The sequence below is a fragment of the Danio aesculapii genome, chromosome 9 (assembly GCF_903798145.1).
Source record: "Danio aesculapii chromosome 9, fDanAes4.1, whole genome shotgun sequence".
NCBI lineage: Eukaryota > Metazoa > Chordata > Actinopteri > Cypriniformes > Danionidae > Danio > Danio aesculapii.
Window position 1 is genome coordinate 39,491,954 of NC_079443.1, and position 22,628 is coordinate 39,514,581.

The following is a 22,628-nucleotide window of genomic DNA, read 5'->3' on the forward strand; positions in this document are numbered from 1 at the left end:
TACTTGGTGAAATCAGGTTGCTGTATGGAAGTCAATGGTTACAGGTTTCCAGTATTTCTCAGAATAACATTTTGTGTTCAACAGAAGAAACAAACTCATAGAGGTTTGAATACACTTGACGGTTAGTAAATAAAGAGTAAATGTACATTTTTGGGTGAACTATCCTTTTAATATTAAAATTCCTACAGTGTCATTTTGTGCATGATAATGGACTTTCACCTTTCAAAACCGACCCACACGCTATACAACATAACATCAGATAGTGAAGAGTTAACTAGACAGTGTTTTTGCCCCACCTCCCTCTCCCTCCCATGTGAAACCGGATCGGTTTCCCTCACTGTTCGCCCTGCCTTCATAATGGCTGTTTGTTTTGCTTTGAGCTCTGCAGAAAGGCTCGGATTGGGTTTTCTGAGACCCACAGCAGCGACCACAGGCTTCAGGAGAGCAACAGGAAATGCTGCGGCTGCTTCTGTCAGTGTCCAGGACGGCCACAGAAAGCTGAAGACTGAGGCTGACCTTCCAGAGATCAAAATCTTTACCATGTTGTACAGACTGCTTTTTAAAGGCTACTTGAGTCGCATGCATGAGCTACAGGTACAGAGAGAAACCAAAGCTGTAGTTTGTTTACTGTGTGACTTTAACAGCTCTTGATATTATTTTTCACCTCTTTTATTTTCTCAGACTGTCAGGTGGTGTTCGATTTAAAGACACTGAGTAGAAAGGAAACGGTTGTCTTGTATAATTGAACATTTTTGAATAATTCAGAAGTGTTGTTTATTTTCGTTCTTGGTCAATGGTTACAGGTTTCCAACATGTTTCAAAGTATCTTCTTTTGGGTTCAAAAGAGGAAAGAAAGTCATAAATGTTTGAAAGAAGTAAATGATGAAGAAAGCTGAAAACCTGTAACCACTGACTTCCATGGTATTTCTAGTTCCTTCTATTGAAGTCAATGGTTACAGGTTTCCAACATTTTTCTAAATATCTTCTTTTGTGTTCATCAAAAGAAAGTAACTTCTAAAGATTAGAAAGAAGTAAATGTTTAAGAAGGCTGACCAGTAACCATTGACTTCCATAGCAGGAAACAGAAATACAGTGGAAGTTAATGGTTACAGGTTTCCAGCATGTTTCAAAATATCTTCTTATGTGTTCAACAGAAGAAGGAAACTCATAAAGGTTTGAAAGAAGTAAATGATGAAGAAAACTGAAAAACTGTAACCATTGACTTACATAGTAGGAAACAGAAATACAGTGGAAGTCAATGGTTACAGGTTTCCAACATTTTTTCCAAATATCTTCTTTTGTGTTCAACAGAAGAAAGAAACTCGTGAAGGTTTGAAAGAAGTAAATGATGAAGAAAACTGAAAACCTGTAACCATTGACTTCCATAGTAGGGAAAAATACCATGGAAGTCAATGGTTACAGCTTTCCAACATTTTTCTAAATATCTTCTTGTGTGTTCAACAGAAGAAATAAACTCATGAGGGTCTGAATGAAGTAAAGGATGAAGAAGATATTTTGAAAAATGTTGGAAACCTGTAACCATTGACTTCCATGGTATTTCTATTTCCTTCTATAGAAGTCAATGGTTACATGTTTCCAGCATTTTTCAGAATATCTTCTTTTCTGTTCAACAAAAGAAAGTAACTTCTAAAGATTAAAAAGAAGTAAATGTTTAAGAAGGCTGAAAACCAGTAAGCACTGACTTCCATTGCAGGAAACAGAAATACAATGAAAGTCAATGGTTACAGGTTTCCAGCATTTTTCAAAATGTCTTATTTTGTGTTCAACAGAAGAAAGAAACTCATAAAGGTTTGAAAGAAGTAAATGACGAAGAAAGCTGAAAACCTGTAATCATTGACTTCAATAGTAGGAAAAATAAATACTATGGAAATCAATGGTTGTATGTTCCAACATTTTTTAAAAGATCTTCTTTTGTGTTCAACAGAGGAAAGAAACTCATAAAGGTTTGAAAGAAGTAAATGACGAAGAAAGCTGAAAACCTGTAATCATTGACTTCAATAGTAGGAAAAATAAATACTATGGAAATCAATGGTTGTATGTTCCAACATTTTTTAAAAGATCTTCTTTTGTGTTCAACAGAGGAAAGAAACTACTAGTGGTTTGAAAGTAGTAAATGATGAAGAAAGCTGAAAACATGTTTTCATTGACTTCCATAGTGGGAAAAAGAAATACTATGGAAGTCAATGGTTACAAGTTTTCAACATTTTTCAAAACATCTTCTTTAGTGTTCAACACAAAAAAGAAACCCATAAAGGTTTGAAAGTAGTAAATTATGGCAATTTTGGTAAACAATTTTTTTAAGGGATGCAATGCAAGGTTTTGTCTTTACTAGCACACTATGTTCTTAACCCTTTGTTTTTCGTCTCCCCAGTTATATGAAAAACAGCTTTATGGCCCCTTGTACAAAATCAATGCTGGAAACTTCCAATCCGTTGCATTAAACAGTGTGGACTTACTGGAGGAACTCCTTCGAAAAGATGAGAAGTTTCCTTCCAGGGGAGACATGACTCTGTGGACAGAATATCGGGACATGAAAGGCATCGGCTATGGCCCTTTCACAGAGTAAAAGCATTTGGCATAATGGTTTTGTAATATGTTTTGCAACTTTATGTAAGACTTGTCAAAAGTCTGGAGATTTTATGAGGACAAAGTACATTTGGCTAATGTACAGTAGCATGTTATGTAAACTTATGAACTCTTATCAACATACAGCGTTTTTGTTGCTCATCTGAAAAGAGACTGTGTTGTTTAACAGAGAAGGAGAGAAATGGTACAAACTGCGAGCGGTGCTGAACAAACGCATGCTGCATCCAAAGGACTCAGTTCAGTATGCAGATGTGGTGAATGCAGTGATCACGGACTTCATCAAACGCATTTACTATCTGCGGGAGATGAGTCCTACAGGGGATCTGGTCTCTAATCTGACCAATGAGCTTTACCGGTTCTCCCTTGAAGGTATTTCCACTCCAGTTTTCCACTTAAATTTTGTACAATTGCTTTTATTCTTAATTTCCACAATTGCTTGAAAGGCAATGATCATACTGGAAACATTTTTTGGAGAAAAAAATATTTTATTTTAAAGATATTACGCGTCCACTACAGTGTGAAATGGAACCATAATGTAATATCTAAAATTATAAAAATTTCAAATAAAATACCAAAGTCAACTTTGGAATTATGACTGACGCTACCACCTTACTGTAAGTGTAGTGTATGCATCTTGGAAATGTAGCCTTTTTGGAACTATTTTAGCCTTTTTTAAAATTTATATTTCCAAAAGAAATTCCCCTTCTTTGAAACTCAAAAGGGGTCAGCATGGTGGCTCAGTGGTTGGCACTGTCGCCTCACAGTAAAAAGGTTGTTGGTTCGAATCCAGGCTGGGCCAGTTGGCATTTCTGTGTGGAGTTTGCATGTACCCCTGTGTTCGTGTGGGTTTCCTCCTGGTGCCCCGGTTTCCCCCACAGTCCAAAAACATGTGGTACAGGTGAATTGAATAAACTAAATTGTCCGTAGTGTATGTGTGTGAATGTGTGTATGCATGTTTTCCAGTACTGGGTTGCAGCTGGAAGGGCATCCGCTGTGTAAAACATGCTGCATAAGTTGGTGGTTCATTCCGCTGTGGCGACCCCGGATTAATAAAGGGACTAAGCTGAAGGAAAATTAATGAATGAAACACAAAGGTATCTTGCATGTAGTACACCTTGAGTATGAGCAATTTGACTTCAAGGAGCTTAAATGATTTCTTTCCAAGAAGGTGTAGCTCAGTCTTGTGCTGAAGCCATGCATTGGTGATCGCTATTTTTTTAAAAATTAAAAAAATGCACACACGCTCTAAAATTCTCTCTGTAAACAAATGGTGCATTTTTAAAGGTGCACTAAGCTAATTTTGCCAAACCTAGTTGGTATTAAGAAACTCTTTATTACAGAGTAAATATGTAAGGAATAATTGACAACGAGGTGTTGAGTTATTAGAAAATTATCCTGCTGAATGATTTCCGTTCACAGCTACATCTGTCAAAACAAAACAGAAGTTTAGACAAGGCAAGTTTATTTATATAGCACATTTCATACACAATCGTAATTCAAAATGCTTTACATAAACAGGAATAAAAGAAATAAGAAAGGAATTTCTAGTTTATATGATTCTAAAGATCTGAGTGATCTGTTGGGTTTGTATTCAGTGAGCATATCTGTAATGTATTGAGGTCCTAGGCCATTTAGTGATTTATAGACCAGTAATAATACTTTAAAATCTATTCTGAATGTAACTCGGAGTCAGTTTAAAGACTCGAAGACAGGTGTGATGTGCTCTGATTTCCTGGTGCTGGTCAGAATCCTGGCAGCAGCGTCCTGGATGAGCTGCAGCTGTCTGACTGTCTGTTTTGGAAGGCCAGTGAGAAGTCCATAACAATAATCCACTCTGCTGGTGATAAAAGCATGAGCAAGTTTCTCTAAGCCCTCACTAGAAACAAAGCATTAAATTCCTGATATGTTTTTGAGGTGATAGTGTGCTGATTTGCTTACTGCTTTGGCATATACTGAAACTCAGATCTGACTGAATGTAGTCCTTAACCAATAAGGAGGCAATAAGTAGATCTGAATGTCATCAGCATAGCTGTGGTAGGATATTTTATTCTCTCATTTTATGACTCCGTATGAGCATATTAATTTTGAACAGGAGAGGTGCCAGAATTGAGCCTTGTGGGACATCCACATGTCATGGGTTTCCACCTCGACCTATGAAGGTCTTTGAATCAGATGTGTAAGAAATTAGTCCTACACACAAGGGAAAACCTGACAAATGGCTTAAAATACAAAATCAAACAGTGTCATTAGGTGTGGTAACCGTAATATACAGTGCATCTGGAAAGTATTCACTTTTTCTACTTTTTTTTTTTTAATGTTCCAGCCTTATTCCAAAATGGATTAAATTCATGAATAGACTCAAAATTCTACACACAATACCCCACAATGACAATGTGAAAAGATTTTTTGGAAATTGTTGCAAATATATTAAAAATATCAAACCTGTGCCTCAAGACAATCCTGTCTACAGACAATTCCTTTGTCTTGATGCTTGGTTTGTGCTTTGGCATGCACTGTCAACCCTGGGACCTTATATAGACAGCTGTATGCCTTTTTAAATCATGTCCAATCAACTGAATTGACCACAGGTAAACACCAATTAAGCTGCTGAAACATCTCAATAATGATCAGTGGAAACAGAATGTACCTGAGCTCAATTTAGAGCTTCACAGTAAAGGCTGTGAATGCTTCTGTACATGTGATTTTTCAGGTTTTTCATTCAATTTTAATAAATTGCAACAATTTCAAAAGCTCTTTTTCGCATTGTCATTATGGTGTATTGTGTGTAGAATTTTGAGAAAAAAATAAATTTAATCCATTTTGCAATAAGGCTGTAGCATAAAAAATATGGAAAAAGTGAAGCGCTATGAATACTTTACATTACAAAATAACGCACAATCAAGGTGATTTTATTTGATTGTTGTAGTTGTGAAATAACCGAAATCATTTAAAGTAATGATATGAAATGATGCCTGAACCTACTTTAGCTATGAGGTTATCTTAAAATAATGGCACAACTTGAAAGTTTGATCAACCAATCAGAATCAAGCAATAAATAGTAAATAAGTTATAAGATCTCAAAAATTCTATTCAATTCATGTTTATTTCTATAGCCATTTTACAATGTAGATTGTGTCAAAGCAGCTTACCATAGAAGATTATAGTAAATTGAAACTGTGTCAGTCCAGTTTTCAAAGTTGAAGTTCAGTTCAGTGTGGTTTAATTTTCACTGCTGAAAGTCCAAACAAACACTAAAGACCAAATCCATTAATGTGCAGCTCCACAAGTCCTAAACCAAGCAAGCCAGTGGTGACAGTGGTGAGGAACAAACTTCACCAATTGACGAAAATGAAGGAAAAAAAAAAACCTTGAGAGAAATCAGGCTTAGTTGGGCATGACTATTTCTCCTCTAGCCAAACTTCTTATGCAGAGCTGCAGTCTAGTCACCGGAAAACGACTAGGTGTTTAAAAACAATAATCTGCTATTGATGTTGCTATATATAACTTTCAAGCAGTTGATGATGTTTATAATAAAAGTATAGCATCAACTGATCTATAGAGAACAACTGAAAATTATTTATATTATTGTTATTATTATACTATTCTATTCTCTTATTCTGTGCTCTCTTATAAATCAGTGACTGTATCATAAATTTTAACATGGCTAAATTCATGTGTGAGTTTTATTTTGTCATAAAAGTTAATGCTCATACTAATTCATCACTAATATTTAACATGTACTCCATTTGCAACCATTTTATTCACAGGAATCTCCTCCATTCTGTTTGAGACACGCATTGGCTGCCTGGAGAAAGAGATTCCTGCTGAAACGCAACATTTCATTAATTCTATTGCACAAATGCTCACCTACAGCATGCCCGTAGTGTTCATGCCCAACTGGACCCGCAATTACTTGCCATTCTGGCAGAGGTACATTGGTGGCTGGGATGGCATATTCAAGTTCGGTAAGCTTGTTAGTTCTTACGTTGTCTTGCAGACTACAAGAGATACATGCATGATGTGTTCTATAATGTTGTTGATTGTACCTCTGGATTATGCATAGCTGGAAAAATGATTGACATGAAGATGGAGGCCCTTCAGAAGCGTGTAGATGCGAATCAGGAGGTTGCTGGGGAGTATCTCACATACCTGCTTTCTAATGGCAAGATGAGCAGCAAAGACGTTTATGGAAGTGTATCTGAGCTGCTGTTGGCTGGAGTCGACACAGTAAGACAACTTTTCTGTAGTTTTCTGTGTAACCGGAAATTACTGAGACTTTTATCTTAGTATGTTGATGTATTTCCAACAGAAACTGAATATTAAGTAGGGGGTCGGATTTGTAATGGCCATTAGTTTGCCATTCTCTCATGGCAAACTAATGGTAAGTGGTGCGTGGCTAAGGATATTGATACACAGTTGCTATGTTAGTCGTCAACAGAAGAACCGCTACTCCAAATGCAAAAGCTAAAATTGAAGATCACCAAAAGAAATATTTCATTTTAGTTTAAAAACTAATTATTCATTTTAAGACTAACAATGTGAGCTAGCAGAATAAACTTGGTAAATTTGGATTTCAATGCAGCCAGCAACTTTTTCTTGCAGATATGCACACATAACATGAGACTCAGTTAGGCATGGGCCGGTATAAGATTCTAATGGTATGATAACCTTGGATAAAAATATCACGGTTTCACGGTATCACGCTATTGTTATTACTGCTCCCAAATAAGTTCTTTTTAAATGTCTGGGTAAAAACCAACAAATTTTTCCCCATTAAACACTATATATTTTATTTTAAGAAACATTTAAAATATTTTGGACCAGTAGCTTTTGATGTACTGTAAATTTCCCTTTTCTGCTGATGATACTGTTGCCCTTAAAAATAATAAATAATAAATAAAATAATTGTGAAAAACATGTAAAAAACAAAACAAAAAAAAAACATACATATACCTTAGGAACGATATAACAGATAACTTTGGCTGTTTTAAAACCTTGACTTTTCCAAACCGTGATAAATCTTGAAATTGGTTATCGTCCCATGCCTAGACTCAATGTGATTAAGTTTTTCAGTCAGAATGTGATATACTCATAATATACTCTTAGTTTTTTTTTTCATTTACAGAAGCAGCCTACTGCAATGTTTATTTGATGATTAATGAATATTATTATATATATTTACTTTTTTGTAATAATCTTGAACATTCTTCAGATTTTTCCTAGAAAAAATGATTTATATAATTTATAAATCAGTCTAGTTATAATGGGTTACAAATTAGGCTTCCATACACAACCTGGGATGTTTATTAGCTGTTCACACATTTGCAACGAATTTCCATTCATTAATAGAGCTACTTTAAAATAAAAATCACAATTCTTAGTATTTTATGGAAAATTATAGTAATTTTAATAAATAATTTATTTGTGCACATATATTTTTTTGCTCTCATATAAGAGACATTCTACCAGAAGCATTATCTGCCCCTGAAATAAAAACATTAATACAGTGAATAAAAAGTATTTCATCCCAAAAATATCTAAAATGGACTGATGGTTGAATTCTGTGAGTTGTTCTGTAAAGGAATATACAAACTCTGTCATTGTCCTTGTCCTCAGCTCAATTGAAACTACACCTTTAATAGTTTTGTTATCAGTCGTTTAAGTCGTTATCATTCACATCAATTGATTAAAAAGATGAAATTATAAATAAATTCTACAAATATATAATACAAATAAATTTACAACTGTGCCCATGTTAACTTAAAATACATGCAAAGGCTGACTCGGAAATTACATCATTTGACGGAGAAGAAGCTGACATTGATCAAGGATGCATTCTATCATTGAATCGTATGACTTTATGCTTGTTTTTGTATGATTTTTTTGAGGACGACAAGCTTAAGTCAGGCCCTGTCACAGTGTTTATGAGTGAAAATGTTCGTTTCTGGTTTCTGGTAGAATGTCCCATAATCTTTTCAAAATAACTTCCCTCCTTGATAAATCACTTACTGATATTTTACCCAAAACTGAAAATTCTGTCATCATTTACTCCCCTCTTCACTTGTCCCAAACCTGTTTCTTTCTTCTGTTAAATGTAAAAGAAGTTGTTTTGAAAAATGCTGAAACCTTTGAATTACATGGTATTTGTTTTTCGTTCTATGAAAGTCAGTGGTTACTCAAATGATCTTACTTTTGTGTTAAACAATAAAAGTAAACTCATAAACATTTGAAACCACTTGAGGTTGAAAGTAAATGGTCAGTATATTTACTTTTTTTGGGGTGAACTATGCCTTTAAGATCAGTGTTGTGCAAGTTACTTTCAAACTGTAATACGTTACAGATTACTTATTACTGTTATTTAAAAGTAATCCCTTACCTTACAATATTACTGTCTCAAAATTGTAATATGTTACATTACTCTTATATTACTTTTTAGTTACTTTCACCAAAATAACTACAGAACTAGAACTTAACATTCTAAAATGACTAAATGTACTGCAGAGCATTTTACATCCAGTAGAAAGCGATATGATGTAGCAGAATGACGGTGACCTATCCAGGCTACTAACAATATAGTATATATTTGGCAACGTGAAGGCTCAAGACAATGCAAGAAAGGATAAGAGCCAGAATCACAAATGATCAAAGTCTGTTGAAAGTATGGTAAAGGTAAAGTGATTATCTGGCAATATCTGTGAATAGCTTGGCTATTTTCATATTAGACACAACAGGCCTATATGTAAACTCCAATGCCATGACGAGATGCATTTTTTTCTTAATCTTGCCATTATTCTATTCACTTTAAATTCAGGTTCACAACACAAAACTGTCATGTTCAAAGTGAGCATGATGAACATAGCTTTCTCAATATAATGCTCGTGCACCGATTTCCTCTGTAGACAAAACTGCTTGTGAGCTCTCAAATATACGCTGCTCGCGTGCAAATTCTCATGCTCTCTCAAATATGCACTGCTCACGCACAAAATTTCTTGTGCGCTCACAGTACACTACTCGCTCAGTGAGATTATATGCAGACTCACAATTTGTGTCTTGTGTTCCCTCTTCCTTTCATGCTTTTTGATATAATTTATATTTGTACACTATTTATTAACAATAACCAAAATACTAAAATAGACTTACATATAAAATTTTTAATCTAATCCACTATAACCTTTTTTGTTGTTTGTTATATGATGAAATATTTTCAATTTCAAACACTTAAGACACAGAGAAAAGAAGTTGAATGCAAAGAATACATTTTTAAAAAACATTTATTAAACATCCAAAAGGTGCACCATACTAATCAAATAAAACAACATTTAAACAAAAATATAACGAATGCAAGCAGAAATGTAACCGATAAAAATAGGGGAAAACTTGATGAGGTATTATAGCCTACTGAACTATTCACTCCTCAAATAAATCTCACTATCAATCCCATTTTATCATGGCAACTAAAATAAATTGAACACGTCTCTGTTGTCTTCCACATTGCTGATGAGATTGTGGAGGACATTTTCCCTGTCATGTACAGTGTTTTGAACAGTTCTACAGTAAAGTACTTCAATTAATCAGTTGTGCTAATACTAGTTGCTATGGTAACACAAGCGTAATATAAACAAATTACCCAGTGCTGTAGTTTTTTTTTTAATATAGGGTATACTATATTACAATTCACCACACTTTACTGTAGTAAAACTACACTTTGTATTTAATTTTATCAGTTCACTATTCTTAATACTACAGTATGCTGAAGCATTCATTAACTAATTGTAATTAATACTAGCCTAAAACATAGGCAGTATATCTAACACTCAAAAACACAAGTATTTATTATAGAATTTATCATAACCTTTTAGTGTTTCGTGTATTGCTAATAAATACCGTAGCAATATATAAACCATATCAACATTCTTGGGATAAGCAATTGAACAGGAGGATCTCTGGAGAGCAAAAGCACGAAAAGAAGAGGAAACACGAGGTACAAATTGTGAGTCTGCATCATCTGACGGAGCCAGAGCAGATCATTCGCACGTGAGCAGCCGTGTTTTGAGTGCATGCGACTGCGAAAAAAACAATTGCGGTCGAATTGTCCACGAAGAGAGAATTACATGAATGCGTTCTTGTAAAATTGCGCTTACGACTGTTGTCAATGAAATAACGCCATATGCACATACGTCCATCTCGCGAATGTACTGTCTTCTGCTCATCTATTTTGCCGCTCTTCCGCTGCACGTCAGGGCTTGACCTTACTGTGAACCGGGCTGAGCCAATAGCCTCGGACCTCGAGCTCAGAGGCTGAAATCATTCCGCGTTCAAAGTAAAAAAGTTCCAATAGCCAGAGGGATATTAATGACAACACGCGCATTTATTCACTAACCACGAACAGAAAATAGAACTTACTTGCGGTATTTTTTATTTGGTAATGTCTTGGGGGCGAAAAGTTTGTTGTAACGCACGCGTTACTGAACATGTACCGAGTAAAATATTACTGAAAATGTATAAGTAATGCCTTACACTACTGCGTTACTGGAAAATGTAATACATTACTGTAATACATTACTTTTGTAACGCATTACTCCCAACACTGTTTAAGATACAACAGCAGCAAATGGCAACAGTCAGTAGTTGAAATAGAAAAAAATGTCTCACCTTTGGATTTGAAGCTTGAGATTGCTGAACTTAAAATGAATATTTTAATTATTTATTCTGGGTGTTCTGAGTTCGAATCTCAGCTCGTGTACCTTTCCCGATCCTGTCTCACTTAATTTACTGTCATCCTATTGTCTAATCAAATAAAGGCAAAAATGTTTAAAAAGATCTATATTTACATATGTTTTCTATATTTGTTCTGTTCTATGTTCTAGACCTCCAACACCATGTTGTTTGCACTGTATCACCTCTCAAAAGACCCAGAAACTCAAGACATTTTGTATCAGGAGGTAGCCAAAGTCTTAAACGATGACAGAATCCCAACAGCACAAGAAGTGAATGGCATGTCCTACCTCAAAGCTGTCATCAAGGAAACATTAAGGTTGTGTAATGTGATCTTTGAAAAACCTAACAAAAACTGACAGTGGCCAACCCAAAGGGCAAATTCTGCTCTACCATACAATTGTCAAATCTTTGAAAAATGTATTATGGAGAGAAAGAAAGAATTGTCAATTATTTTATCAAAATTACAGCAAAACCAGTAAGATTGTGAAATACTATTACATACAATATTTGAATATGCTTCAAAAAGTCATTTATTTGGGTCTCAATACATTTCTAATTGTTAGTCATTTTGAAGAGCGTGCTGCTTAATATTTAGTGGAAACCTGTAATATAATATAAATTCATATACTTGGTGTAAGATTTATAAATAAATAGATTAATCAAACTTTTATTGATCAAGGAGACATTAAATTGATCAAAAGTAATCATAAAGACATTTGCAATCTTATAAAAATGTAAAATAAATAATGTATTTTTAAAAACTTTCAAATCATCAAATATTAAAGTGTAACATTTTACCAGATGTAAGCACAGGTGGAACTACCTGCAAGGCAGGTCCAGCAATTTGCTGTGGTAACTTCAACTGATGCTCAAGATCTGCTCTCAGCTCCCAGTTGCCTCCAGGTGACAGCAGCGACCACATCTTTGTGGTGCTGTTCAGAGCCCCAAAAAAACTAATAATAAGAATAAGAACTGTATAATTCTTATATATAAGTTTATAACAATTATATTTATTACAATACAGCGGGAAAAATAAGTATTGAACACATCACCATTTTTATCAGAAAACATATTTCTCAAGGTGCTGTTGACTTGAAATTTTTCCCGGATGTTGGTAACCACCATAGAAATCCTTATATGCAAAGAAAACAAATATAATTAGTTTGCAATTAAGTTATGCGTAATAAAAAAATGAAATGGCGCATGGTAAAAGTATTGAACACATGAAGAAAGGGAGGTGCAGAAAGGCAGTGAAAGCCCAGGCAGCAGCTGAAATCTCTCAGTAGTTCTTCAGCAACCCTCTGCCCTTCATCATTGTAAATGAACATTAGCTGCTTCAGTCCAACATCTACATTAGCAGGATGATAAAGATGAAACCAGGGTGGACATTTCAGCAAGACAATGATCCAAAACACAGCCAAGGAATCTCTCAAACGCTTTCAGAGAAAGAAAATCAAGCTGTAGAATGGCCCAGCCAATCACCTGACTTGAATCCAATAAAAAAATACAAATTAAATACCAGATTTGAAAGACGAGACCCACAGAACCATCAAGATTTTATCACTCTGTTGAAGTCTGTAATAAAATTCACCTGAGCAATGCATGTGACTTCTTTCTCCATAAGAGAGGCGTGTTTAAGCTGCCATCACCAAAAAAAAAACCTTTTTATATTTTTAAGTATTAAATATATTTCAGTAGTTCAGTGGGTAACACCTTTATTTTGATGTTTGATGGTCCATTTGAGTATTAGTAGACTGTCTGCTTTATATCTGTTGATACGGCTCCTTCAACAGACATTTAACTGACAATAATGTCAACTTACATTAACCCTTACCCCAACCTAACAGTCTACTTATAATCTAATGAGGATTAGTTGGCATGTAGATGCAATGTAACTTAAATTCAACAAACGGACCATCAAAATAAAGTGTGACCGTTCAGTGCTTTCTCCTTGTGTCATTTCACATATTACACATAACTAATTTTTCAGATTTGTTTTGTTTTATTTTTATGTTTGGATTACTTGGGATTTTACTAAAATCTGGTTCAATTCCATGTCAACAGCTCCTTTAGAAATATTATTCCCAGGAAAGAAACATGACGTGTTCAATACTTATTTTCCCCGCTGTATATAAATTTGTAACAGTTGAGCAGAACATTTCCATATTAGAATAATTTCAGAAACATCATCTGACATTAAAGATTGAGTAATGGAAGTTGAAAGTAGCCTGCCAGTGCAAGAATAAAATACATATTTCAGTGTATTTAAATAGGAATTTAGCCTCTTTGGGAATCTTTTTTAGCTTTATAGTGCATATTCTAATCTGTTTGCATATGTAATTTCCTGAGCAGGTTGTATCCTGTGGTGCCCATGAATGCTCGGCTTATTGCAGAAAATGAAGTTGTTATTGGTGGACACCTATTCCCTAAAAACGTAAGCTGGCCTCATACTATAAGGAAGTTAAAAGAAAACTTTTTAATCAGCTTATTCACTTAATCAGATGCTTTTTATGAACAGACAACATTCACTCTGTGCCACTATGCAATCAGCCGTGATGAGAAAGTCTTCCCAGAACCACAGAAGTTCAAACCTGAGCGCTGGCTGCGAGACGGCAGAACCAGACCAAACCCATTTGGGTCAATCCCATTTGGATTTGGAGTCAGAGGCTGTGTCGGTCGTCGTATTGCTGAATTGGAAATGTATCTGGCTTTGGCTAGGGTAAGACCGTTTTGTTTGTCGTTTTGTGCCAGACTAATATATGACATAAATAACTGTGTTTTTGTAATATCATCTTTTCATTCCAGCTAATCAAGTTGTTTGAAATTAGACCAGACCCGACTGTAGGTGAGGTGAGGTCACTGAATCGTACAGTGCTTGCTCCAGACAGAAAAGTTAATCTGCATTTTGTTGAAAGAAAGAAGACTGAAGCATAGCTAAAGAAGACATCATGTTTCAACAAGCTGCATGTACATTTGAAAAGCAATCTGCTGAAGTGAATTATGTGAATGTCACGTAATATTCACTCTTACAAAAATTATCCTTGGTTTTATTTTACATTGTAAAACCCAACAGTCACCTGTATCAAATGAGTGTAGTTAACTCAACACTGACTGAAAGTTAATTCTACTCATTTGAAAGTTTTTAACGTATTGTTGAAGGTAATGAGTTATTTAAATATCTCATTACTTCAACTTAAATGAAGTAAGTTCACAGTACTCATATAGATTAGTTTTTAACTCAAATGTTTTGTAGCAATCGATTTCCTCAAACAGTTTGAGTTGCCTTATTGGGTTTTACAGTACTCAATTGATTTGAGTTCTCTTCATTTATTGGGTTTAACTGTGCTTAAATTGCTTCATTTTCTTAAATGGATTAAGTTCACAGTACTCATTAGGATTAGTTTTTGAACAGTGTACACTGTGGAAAGTGATTATTTACTTAAAGCCAATTGCCAGTTGCCTTAAAAGCAACAAGTTGAATTTACAAAAATAATGTACTGTAAGTAAACCCATTGTAACTTAGAACTTTTAAGTTGACTTAATTTTTTATAAATATGCAAATTGTACTTTTTCTTAAGTCAATTAATGCCTTTTTACAGTGTCAGACTATTTTAGCTCGTCTGTTTTCTAATAATTACTCTAATTATCACAGTATTGCATATTTGGTGCTTTATTACGTCTATAAAATCTAGAATTATAGCCTGTATTGAGTTAGAAGACACACTGGAGTCTGGAAGAGCAGATTTATTTAGCTGTATGTCATTTTGCTAGATACAGAAAAGCAAAAGAACAGAAAAGAAAAAAAAAAACAAATATAATAAGGGTGTATTGGGACTGATTAGTTTACTTTTGTTTTTAACTACAAAACACAGTCAACTTAACAGTTCCAAGTTACATATGGTTTACTTACATTATTTTTGTAAAGTCAACTTGTTGCTTTAAGGCAATTGTTTTACTCACTTTAAGTAACTAATCACTATTTACAGTGTAGTAAACATGCTGTAATCATGTTTTTTTTATTTTATTATTATTATATGTTTAACAACCATTTAACTAAAATACCATGGGTAATTAGTAGTCACCATGGTTTAACATCAAAAACCATATTTTTGTAGTAGTAGTAATGAAACCATGGTTGATTTTTCTTAAGGGTACCACTGTCTAATTATGATTGCGTTGTGCTTTTGAAATATGCAACATGAAGGACCATGTATATATAACACTGTGAAAAAAAATCCTTTTTTCCTCATCCAGATTTAAGATTTATTTTAAATTGTTACTGTGCATTTTATTCCATTGTGCAATAATGTAGCCTATTTTATAAAGCTAAACATCAATTAAACTTTTTAATGAATCCAGTATCAGTGTTGTGTATTGTTGGTCAGATTATGAATGGGAATTGTTAATATTTCTAATTTAGCACTGCATTTTTAGCACTATTTTTTAGAAACACTCAATGGATCTATGACTGTAGTTTATTCTGTAGCCTGAATATGACTGCGCAAAACAATTGACTTTTTTTATTCTGTTTCTTTTCATTCATTTTCCTTCGGGTTATTCATTACAGGTCACCACAGCGGAATGAACCGCCAACTTATCCAGCATATATTTTACACAGTGGATGCCCTTCCAGCTGCAACCTATCACTGGGAAACACCCATACACTCTCATTCACACACGTACACTGCGGACAATTTAGTTTACCCAATTCACCTACAGCACATGTCTTTGGACTTTAGGGGAAACCGGAGCACTCGGAGGAAACCCATGCAAACATGGGGAGAACATGCAAATTCCACATAGAAATGCCAACTAACCCAGCCGGGACTCGATCCAGAGACCTTCTTGCTGTGAGGCGACAGTGCTAACCACCGTGCGACCCTCCTTTTTTTTTTTGTGTTTGAATTTCGTATGTTAGATTTTGAAACATACAAACATAAGAAGCCTTTATGTTAGTTTAAAAACGTTATGCTAGTTTTAGCCTGTTTTCTAAGCTTGTCATAACACAAACAAAAATACATAAATGGCATGAGGGAACGTCTAAAAAGACAAATTAAAAACAACATCTAGGCTAAAAATCAGATGTCTCACTGATATAATATTATAATATTAAACATCTGTTATGATGTGTCGGACAGATGTTGTTTCAACGTTTGACAAGGACATCTATACGATGTATTAAAGATGAGCATATGCCCTAAACAGGACATCTCCTAGTCTCAAATGAAAATGCACACATCCAGCAGACATCTCTGCTACGTGTGCTATTTGTCCGTTTTTGGAGCACAAAAATTACACTTTTTTTTTTATTTTAAGTTCAACTTTGTGCTCCAGAAAAGAATAAAGTTGAATATGGACAATTATTTTAAATGTCAAATATTTGACATAACTTTATTATCAATAATAATACCATGCACCTTTTCAAACTCCTCACACTATGTTATTTCAACAGATAGTGAAAGGGTTAACTAGTGAGCCTTTTTGTCCAACCTTTCCCTCCCTCCCATTCTGGTGTCGTTAACCTCATTCTTCTTTCTATGTCCATAATGGCTGTCTGTTTTGCTTTGAGCTCTGCAGAAAGGTTTGGATTGGGTTTTCTAAGACCCACGGCAGCGTCCACAGGCTTCAGGAGAGCAGCAGGAAATGCTGCGGCTGCTTCTGTCAGTGTCCAGGATGGCCACAGAAAGCTGAAGACTGAGGCTGACCTTCCAGAGATCAAAATCTTTACCATGTTGTATCCAATGCTCTTCAAAGGGTACCTAAATAGGGTACATGAGCTGCAGGTAAAGAAATAACGCAGCAGTATTTGTTTATCATGTGATTGTATCTGCAGGACTCTTGACATTATTGTTATTGTTTATGTCCTCAGACTGTCAGGTGTTTAACTGAATTGAAAAGAAACAACTGTCATTTAATCTCTCCAGTTATATCAAAAACAGGTTTATGGCCCCTTGTGGAAAATTAATGCTGGAAACCTCCAAGGCATTTCAATAAGCAGTGTGGAGCTACTGGAAGAACTCCTTCGAAAAGATGAGAAATATCCATGCAGAGGATACATGACTCTGTGGACAGAGCATCGGGACTTAAGAGGCATTAGCTATGGCCCTTTCACAGAGTAAAAACAAAGGATTTGTATAAATAACACATGTTTTACAGTCCAAACATGCAGAACTAATCAAGTCTGGAGATTTTATGAGGCCAAAGTACATTTGGCTAATGAGGCAGTTTCGTGTTCTATAAAGTTATGAACTCTTATCAATTTCCGCTGTTTTGTTGCTCATCTGAAAAGAGACTGTGTTGTTCAACAGAGAAGAAGAGAAATGGTACAAACTGCGAGCGGTGCTGAACAAACGCATGCTGCATCCAAAGGACTCAGTTCAGTATGCAGATGTGGTGAATTCAGTGATCACAGACTTCATCAAACGCATTTACTATCTGCGGGAGATGAGTCCTACAGGGGATCTGGTCTCTAATGTGACCAACGAGCTTTACCGATTCTCTCTTGAAGGTACACTTCATTAAACTAATTCCCTTAAGTAGAAGTACATATTCCAAAAGGGTAATTAGCGAGCAACCTGTAATGTTTTATTTTATGATATGATTTTTTTTTTTCAAAATTAACACATTCAATATCCAATTTTGGTTCTTGGAAAACATTTTTTAAAAAGTAAAGCATTTGCCACTTTACTTTTTACTAAAAGTAAAGCATTTGCCACAGCAGTAAAGCATTTACCAATTTGTAATTTTGCCATTTCTTTTCACAACATTTAACAGATATTTAGCATATAATTTTGTCCCATTCTTCTTTCAAATAAACCTTAAGGCGGGCAACAGTAGGGGTCTTCGTTGTTGCATTTCGCACTTAAAAATACGCCACACATTCTCTTTCAGAGACAGGTCGGGACTGCAGGCAGCCCAGTCAAGTACCTGCATCCTCTTTCTCTGCAGCCAGGACTATAATGTGTGCAGAATGTGGTCTTGCATTGTGTTGTTGAAAAATGCATGGGTGTCCCTGGGAAAGAAAGCAGCATATTGTGCTCTAAAATCTCCATGTACTTTTCAGCATTAATGGTGCCATCACAGAAGTGCAAGTTACCTTTGCCAAGGGCACTGACACAACCCCATACGATGACAGACCCTGGCTTTTAGACTTGTTGCTGGTAACAATCTCGATGATCCTTTTCTTCTTTGGTGCGGAGCACATGGCATCCATTTCTCTCAAAAAATACCTGAAATACTGATTCATCTGACCACAGTACAGGTTTCCACTGTGTGATGGTCCATCATAGATGTCTCCGAGCCCAGAGAAGTTGTCAGCACTTCTGGACACTGTTAACATAGAGCTTCCTTTTGGCACAATACAGTTTTAATGGCATTTATGGATGTAACTACGTAATGTGGTACTTGACAAAGGTTTGCTAAAGTAGTCCTGAGCCCATGTGCTGATATCGCTTATAGATGAATGACGATTCTAGATGCAGTGCCACCTGAAGGATCAGAGATCACTGTAGTTCAGCTTTGGCTTGCACCCTTGTCCTTTACGAACGGAAATTTCCTTGAATATTTTAAAGATGTTATGCACTGAAATATCCAAGTATATTCCTATCTTTCTTTGAGGAACATTGTTTTTATACATATTTGTTGGCAAACTGGCGACCCTTGGCCGATCTTTGCTCCTAAAGGACTAGACCTTTCTTAGATGCTGCTTTTGTACCAAATCATAATTACAATCACCTGTTTCAAATCACATAATTTTTTAACCAGTTTACCTGATTATTAGCCCTAAACTGCTCCTGTCCCAATATTTTTTTAAATGTGTTGCAGATCTGAATGACAGGAAAGGATCCATATTGACATAGTGAAGTTGACCAGACAAAACATGTAATATTTTGTGTTTATATTATCTGCAATGAAAAACAAGTCAAAGTAAATTTGGAAAATCACTACTTTTTTTTTATTTGCGGTTTCCTTACTGTCCCAACTTGTGCTGATTTGGGGTTGTATAATGTTATGAGTCATGTTATAAGCCCTCCATTAAATGAAACAAATTTTTGTCTTTATATTATAAAATTGGTATGCAAATTACCATAATAATATTGGTCTGTTGCATATCAATTTATCCCCATTTTTAACATGTTTTAATTTGCCCACAATAATTAGGATACTTTTCTTCACAGGGATTGCGTCCATTCTGTTTGAGACACGCATTGGCTGTCTGGAAAAAGAGATTCCTGCTGAGACACAAGAGTTTATTAATTCTATTGCTCAAATGTTCACCTACAGCATACATGCGGCCCTTCTGCCCAACTGGACACGCAATTACTTCCCATTCTGGCAGAAGTACATTGATGGCTGGGATGGCATATTCAAGTTTGGTAAGCTTCACACATCAGCTTCAGACTGACTTCACCAGATTTGTTGTGTAGTTTAATAATGTTGTTTGATCTAATGGACTATTCATAGGCACAAAAATGATTGACATGAAGATGGAGGCCATTCAGAAGCGTGTAGATGTGAATCAAGAGGTTGCTGGGGAGTATCTTACATACCTGCTTTCTAATGGCAAGATGAGCAGCAAAGAGGTTTATGGAAGTGTATCTGAGCTGCTGTTGGCTGGAGTCGACTCAGTAAGACACTTCAGCTATAGATTTGACTATGTAAAAAAAATGTGTAAGAGTTTTAAATATTGGTAATTGTCAAGGTTTGGGTTAGGGAAGGATGAGGATTCAAACGCAGGACTAAAAGATGAGATTATTAAATAAAAAATTATATAAAATGCAGCAAAAACAACCCCAAAGGGGGAAACCATTAACAAAAACAAAATTGGCTGGGCTGGCAGGGAAGAGCAGGGATAAACACAACACAACAGGACAGGACTGGATACTAGGAGAATGACGTATGAACTGGCACAGGACAGCGGACATAAGGGAGCTTTAAAGGAGAAAAATTAGCAGACAAACAGGTAAACAAAACTAACTAATAATGGGTATATTTATAATAGATTATATTTTCACACCACATCAGTTACAAAAAACACACACACATATGTCACTCAGTCCTATATATATTCCCCAGGACTATGAATAATTTCAGCCTTGAATGTACACTTGACAAAATTCAATCTTGGTGCACATTTTGTCTTGCTTGAGAAGCTATTTCAGTCTGATGCTAGTCATAATAGGGATGAAAAGGTCATCACAACTACCATTTCAAGATGATTTTTGATTTTAAAATGATCTTTATTGATGTTCTAGACCTCCAACTCCATGTTGTGGGCTCTTTATCTCCTCTCTAAAGACCCAGCAGCTCAGGAGACTTTGTATCAGGAGGTAATCAAAGTCTTAAAGGATGACAGAATCCCAACTGCAGAAGAAGTGAACAGCATGCCTTTCCTCAAAGCCGTCATCAAGGAAACATTAAGGTGTTGTTGAATGTGATATATTGCTTTAAAATTGATGGAATACCTTTAATAAAATGGTCAGATTTTCTAAAATATTTTGAAAGAAGGGTATTATGCTTACCATGGCTGCAGTTATTTGATCAAAAATACAGTAAAACCAGTTAGTTTGTACAAGAACTGTTTCTCTGTGTAAATATTTTGTCTATGCTGAAGATATTTTTTATTGTATTGAAAACATAATGGCAGCACAGTGGGTAGCACAATTGCCTCACAGCAAGAAGGTCGCTGGTTCAAGCCCCGGCTGAGTCAGTTGGCATTTCTGTGTGGAATTTGCATGTTCTCCCCGTGTTCATGTGGGTTTCCTTTGGGTGCTCCGGTTTCCCCCACAGTCCAAAAACATGTGGTGTAGGGGGGGAATGTTGTGGGACTGCTATACAGGAGTTATTGTTAGGGATTATAGATCGCGAAAAATTTTTACCCGTTGGTTTCGAGTGTGGTCCTGATCTCTCTGGAATCTCTGTTTGAAGGGCTATCAACCCCCGGCATTTAGCCCTAAAATTCTGACATCAACTGTATATATAATTCCTAAGAAGTATTGAATTGTAATTTTAATCCTTCAGTATGGATGTTTCCCACTGATGAGTTGCAGCTGGAAGGGCATCCGCTGTGTAAAACATATGCTGGATAAGTTGGCGGTTCATTCCGCTGTGGCGACCCCAGATTAATAAGCCGAAAAAAAATTAATGAATAAATGATGAATATTTAAAATAAATATTTTATTCAGCTTGAATAAACATATCATTAGGGATCATAAGAGACATCTGTAAAAATAATTTTAAAAAGTTAATTATTTGTACATGTACTGTCAAATTACATGGTATAATGTGTTTGCATATGTAATTTTTTGTGCAGGTTGTATCCGGTGGTGCCTGTAAATTCCCGTCTTATTGCAGAAAATGAAGTCATCATTGGTGAATACTTTTTTCCTAAAAAGGTGAATTGGCCTCTTGTTAGGATAGGAAGTAAAAAAAAACATTTGTCTATTTTGAAATTAACATCACTAAATCCAATTCTTCTTTTTTCTTTTTTTTTTTTTTTTTGCAAAAGACAACATTCACTCTGTGCCACTATGTAATCAGCCGTGATGAGAAAGTCTTTCCAGAACCACAGAAGTTTAAACCTGAGCGCTGGCTGCGAGACGGCAGAACCAGACCAAACCCATTTGGGTCAATCCCATTTGGTTTTGGAGTCAGAGCTTGTGTCGGTCGTCGCATTGCTGAACTGGAAATGCATCTGGCTTTGGCTAGGGTGAGAGAGAACAACAGATTAATTATAAACTGTTCTGGCAGACAGTGACATTGCATTATTAATTGTGCTGTTTGTGATTGTGTTTTTTAATTGCAGCTAATCCAGTTGTTTGAAATCCGACCAGACCCGACTGTAGGTGAAGTTAAGGCAAACTTTCGTTCAGTGCTTGTTCCCAACAAGAAGGTTAATCTGCACTTTGTGGAGAGACAGAAGACTGAAGCTAACCTCAACTAGACATAAGCTGTATATGTACATAAGGAATTATCAGCTGAAGTGACTCATGTGAATTTGTCAATGGCTTTAACTGAATATGATTCTTCTGTTCTTTGTGATATGCTGTGTAAAAAACCTGTACAAGAGGATGAATAATATATTTTGTCACCCAATAATATTTATTTCATTGTGATAATAGATAGATATGAATATATTTTATAGATGTAAAAGTCAATTAAACTTTATAATGAATTCAAAATATCTGTTATTGTTCATTATTGGAGAAGCAGGATTTGTGGATATTTGTTTATTTCACTGCAATAATTTCATTTACGTTCTCGACAATCTGCTATTAACTGTACTTTGCAAATGCATTATAAAA

At 35.4% G+C, this 22,628-nt stretch overlaps 2 protein-coding genes across 3 annotated transcripts; both read left to right on the forward strand.

Annotated features, from left to right (window-relative positions):
- The first annotated feature begins 320 nt into the window (after positions 1 to 320).
- On the forward strand, positions 321 to 14,814 carry LOC130235212 (sterol 26-hydroxylase, mitochondrial-like). Its single transcript, XM_056465679.1, has 9 exons — positions 321 to 594; positions 2,393 to 2,583; positions 2,777 to 2,976; positions 6,375 to 6,572; positions 6,671 to 6,834; positions 11,475 to 11,641; positions 13,678 to 13,759; positions 13,844 to 14,044; positions 14,131 to 14,814. The coding sequence occupies exons 1-9, from the start codon at positions 358 to 360 to the stop codon at positions 14,257 to 14,259; spliced, it is 1,569 nt and encodes a 522-aa protein (XP_056321654.1). The 5' UTR covers positions 321 to 357; the 3' UTR covers positions 14,260 to 14,814.
- A 1,946-nt stretch (positions 14,815 to 16,760) lies between these two features.
- On the forward strand, positions 16,761 to 22,505 carry LOC130235209 (sterol 26-hydroxylase, mitochondrial-like). Of its 2 annotated transcripts, none has more exons than XM_056465673.1 (9): positions 16,761 to 17,108; positions 17,250 to 17,440; positions 17,634 to 17,833; positions 19,503 to 19,700; positions 19,789 to 19,952; positions 20,580 to 20,746; positions 21,638 to 21,719; positions 21,833 to 22,033; positions 22,130 to 22,505. In XM_056465673.1, the coding sequence occupies exons 1-9, from the start codon at positions 16,863 to 16,865 to the stop codon at positions 22,265 to 22,267; spliced, it is 1,587 nt and encodes a 528-aa protein (XP_056321648.1). In that variant the 5' UTR covers positions 16,761 to 16,862; the 3' UTR covers positions 22,268 to 22,505. The 2 variants fall into 2 exon arrangements, with proteins under 2 accessions (XP_056321648.1, XP_056321649.1); XM_056465674.1 differs by having other exon boundaries at positions 17,265 to 17,440.
- Positions 22,506 to 22,628: the final 123 nt, after the last annotated feature.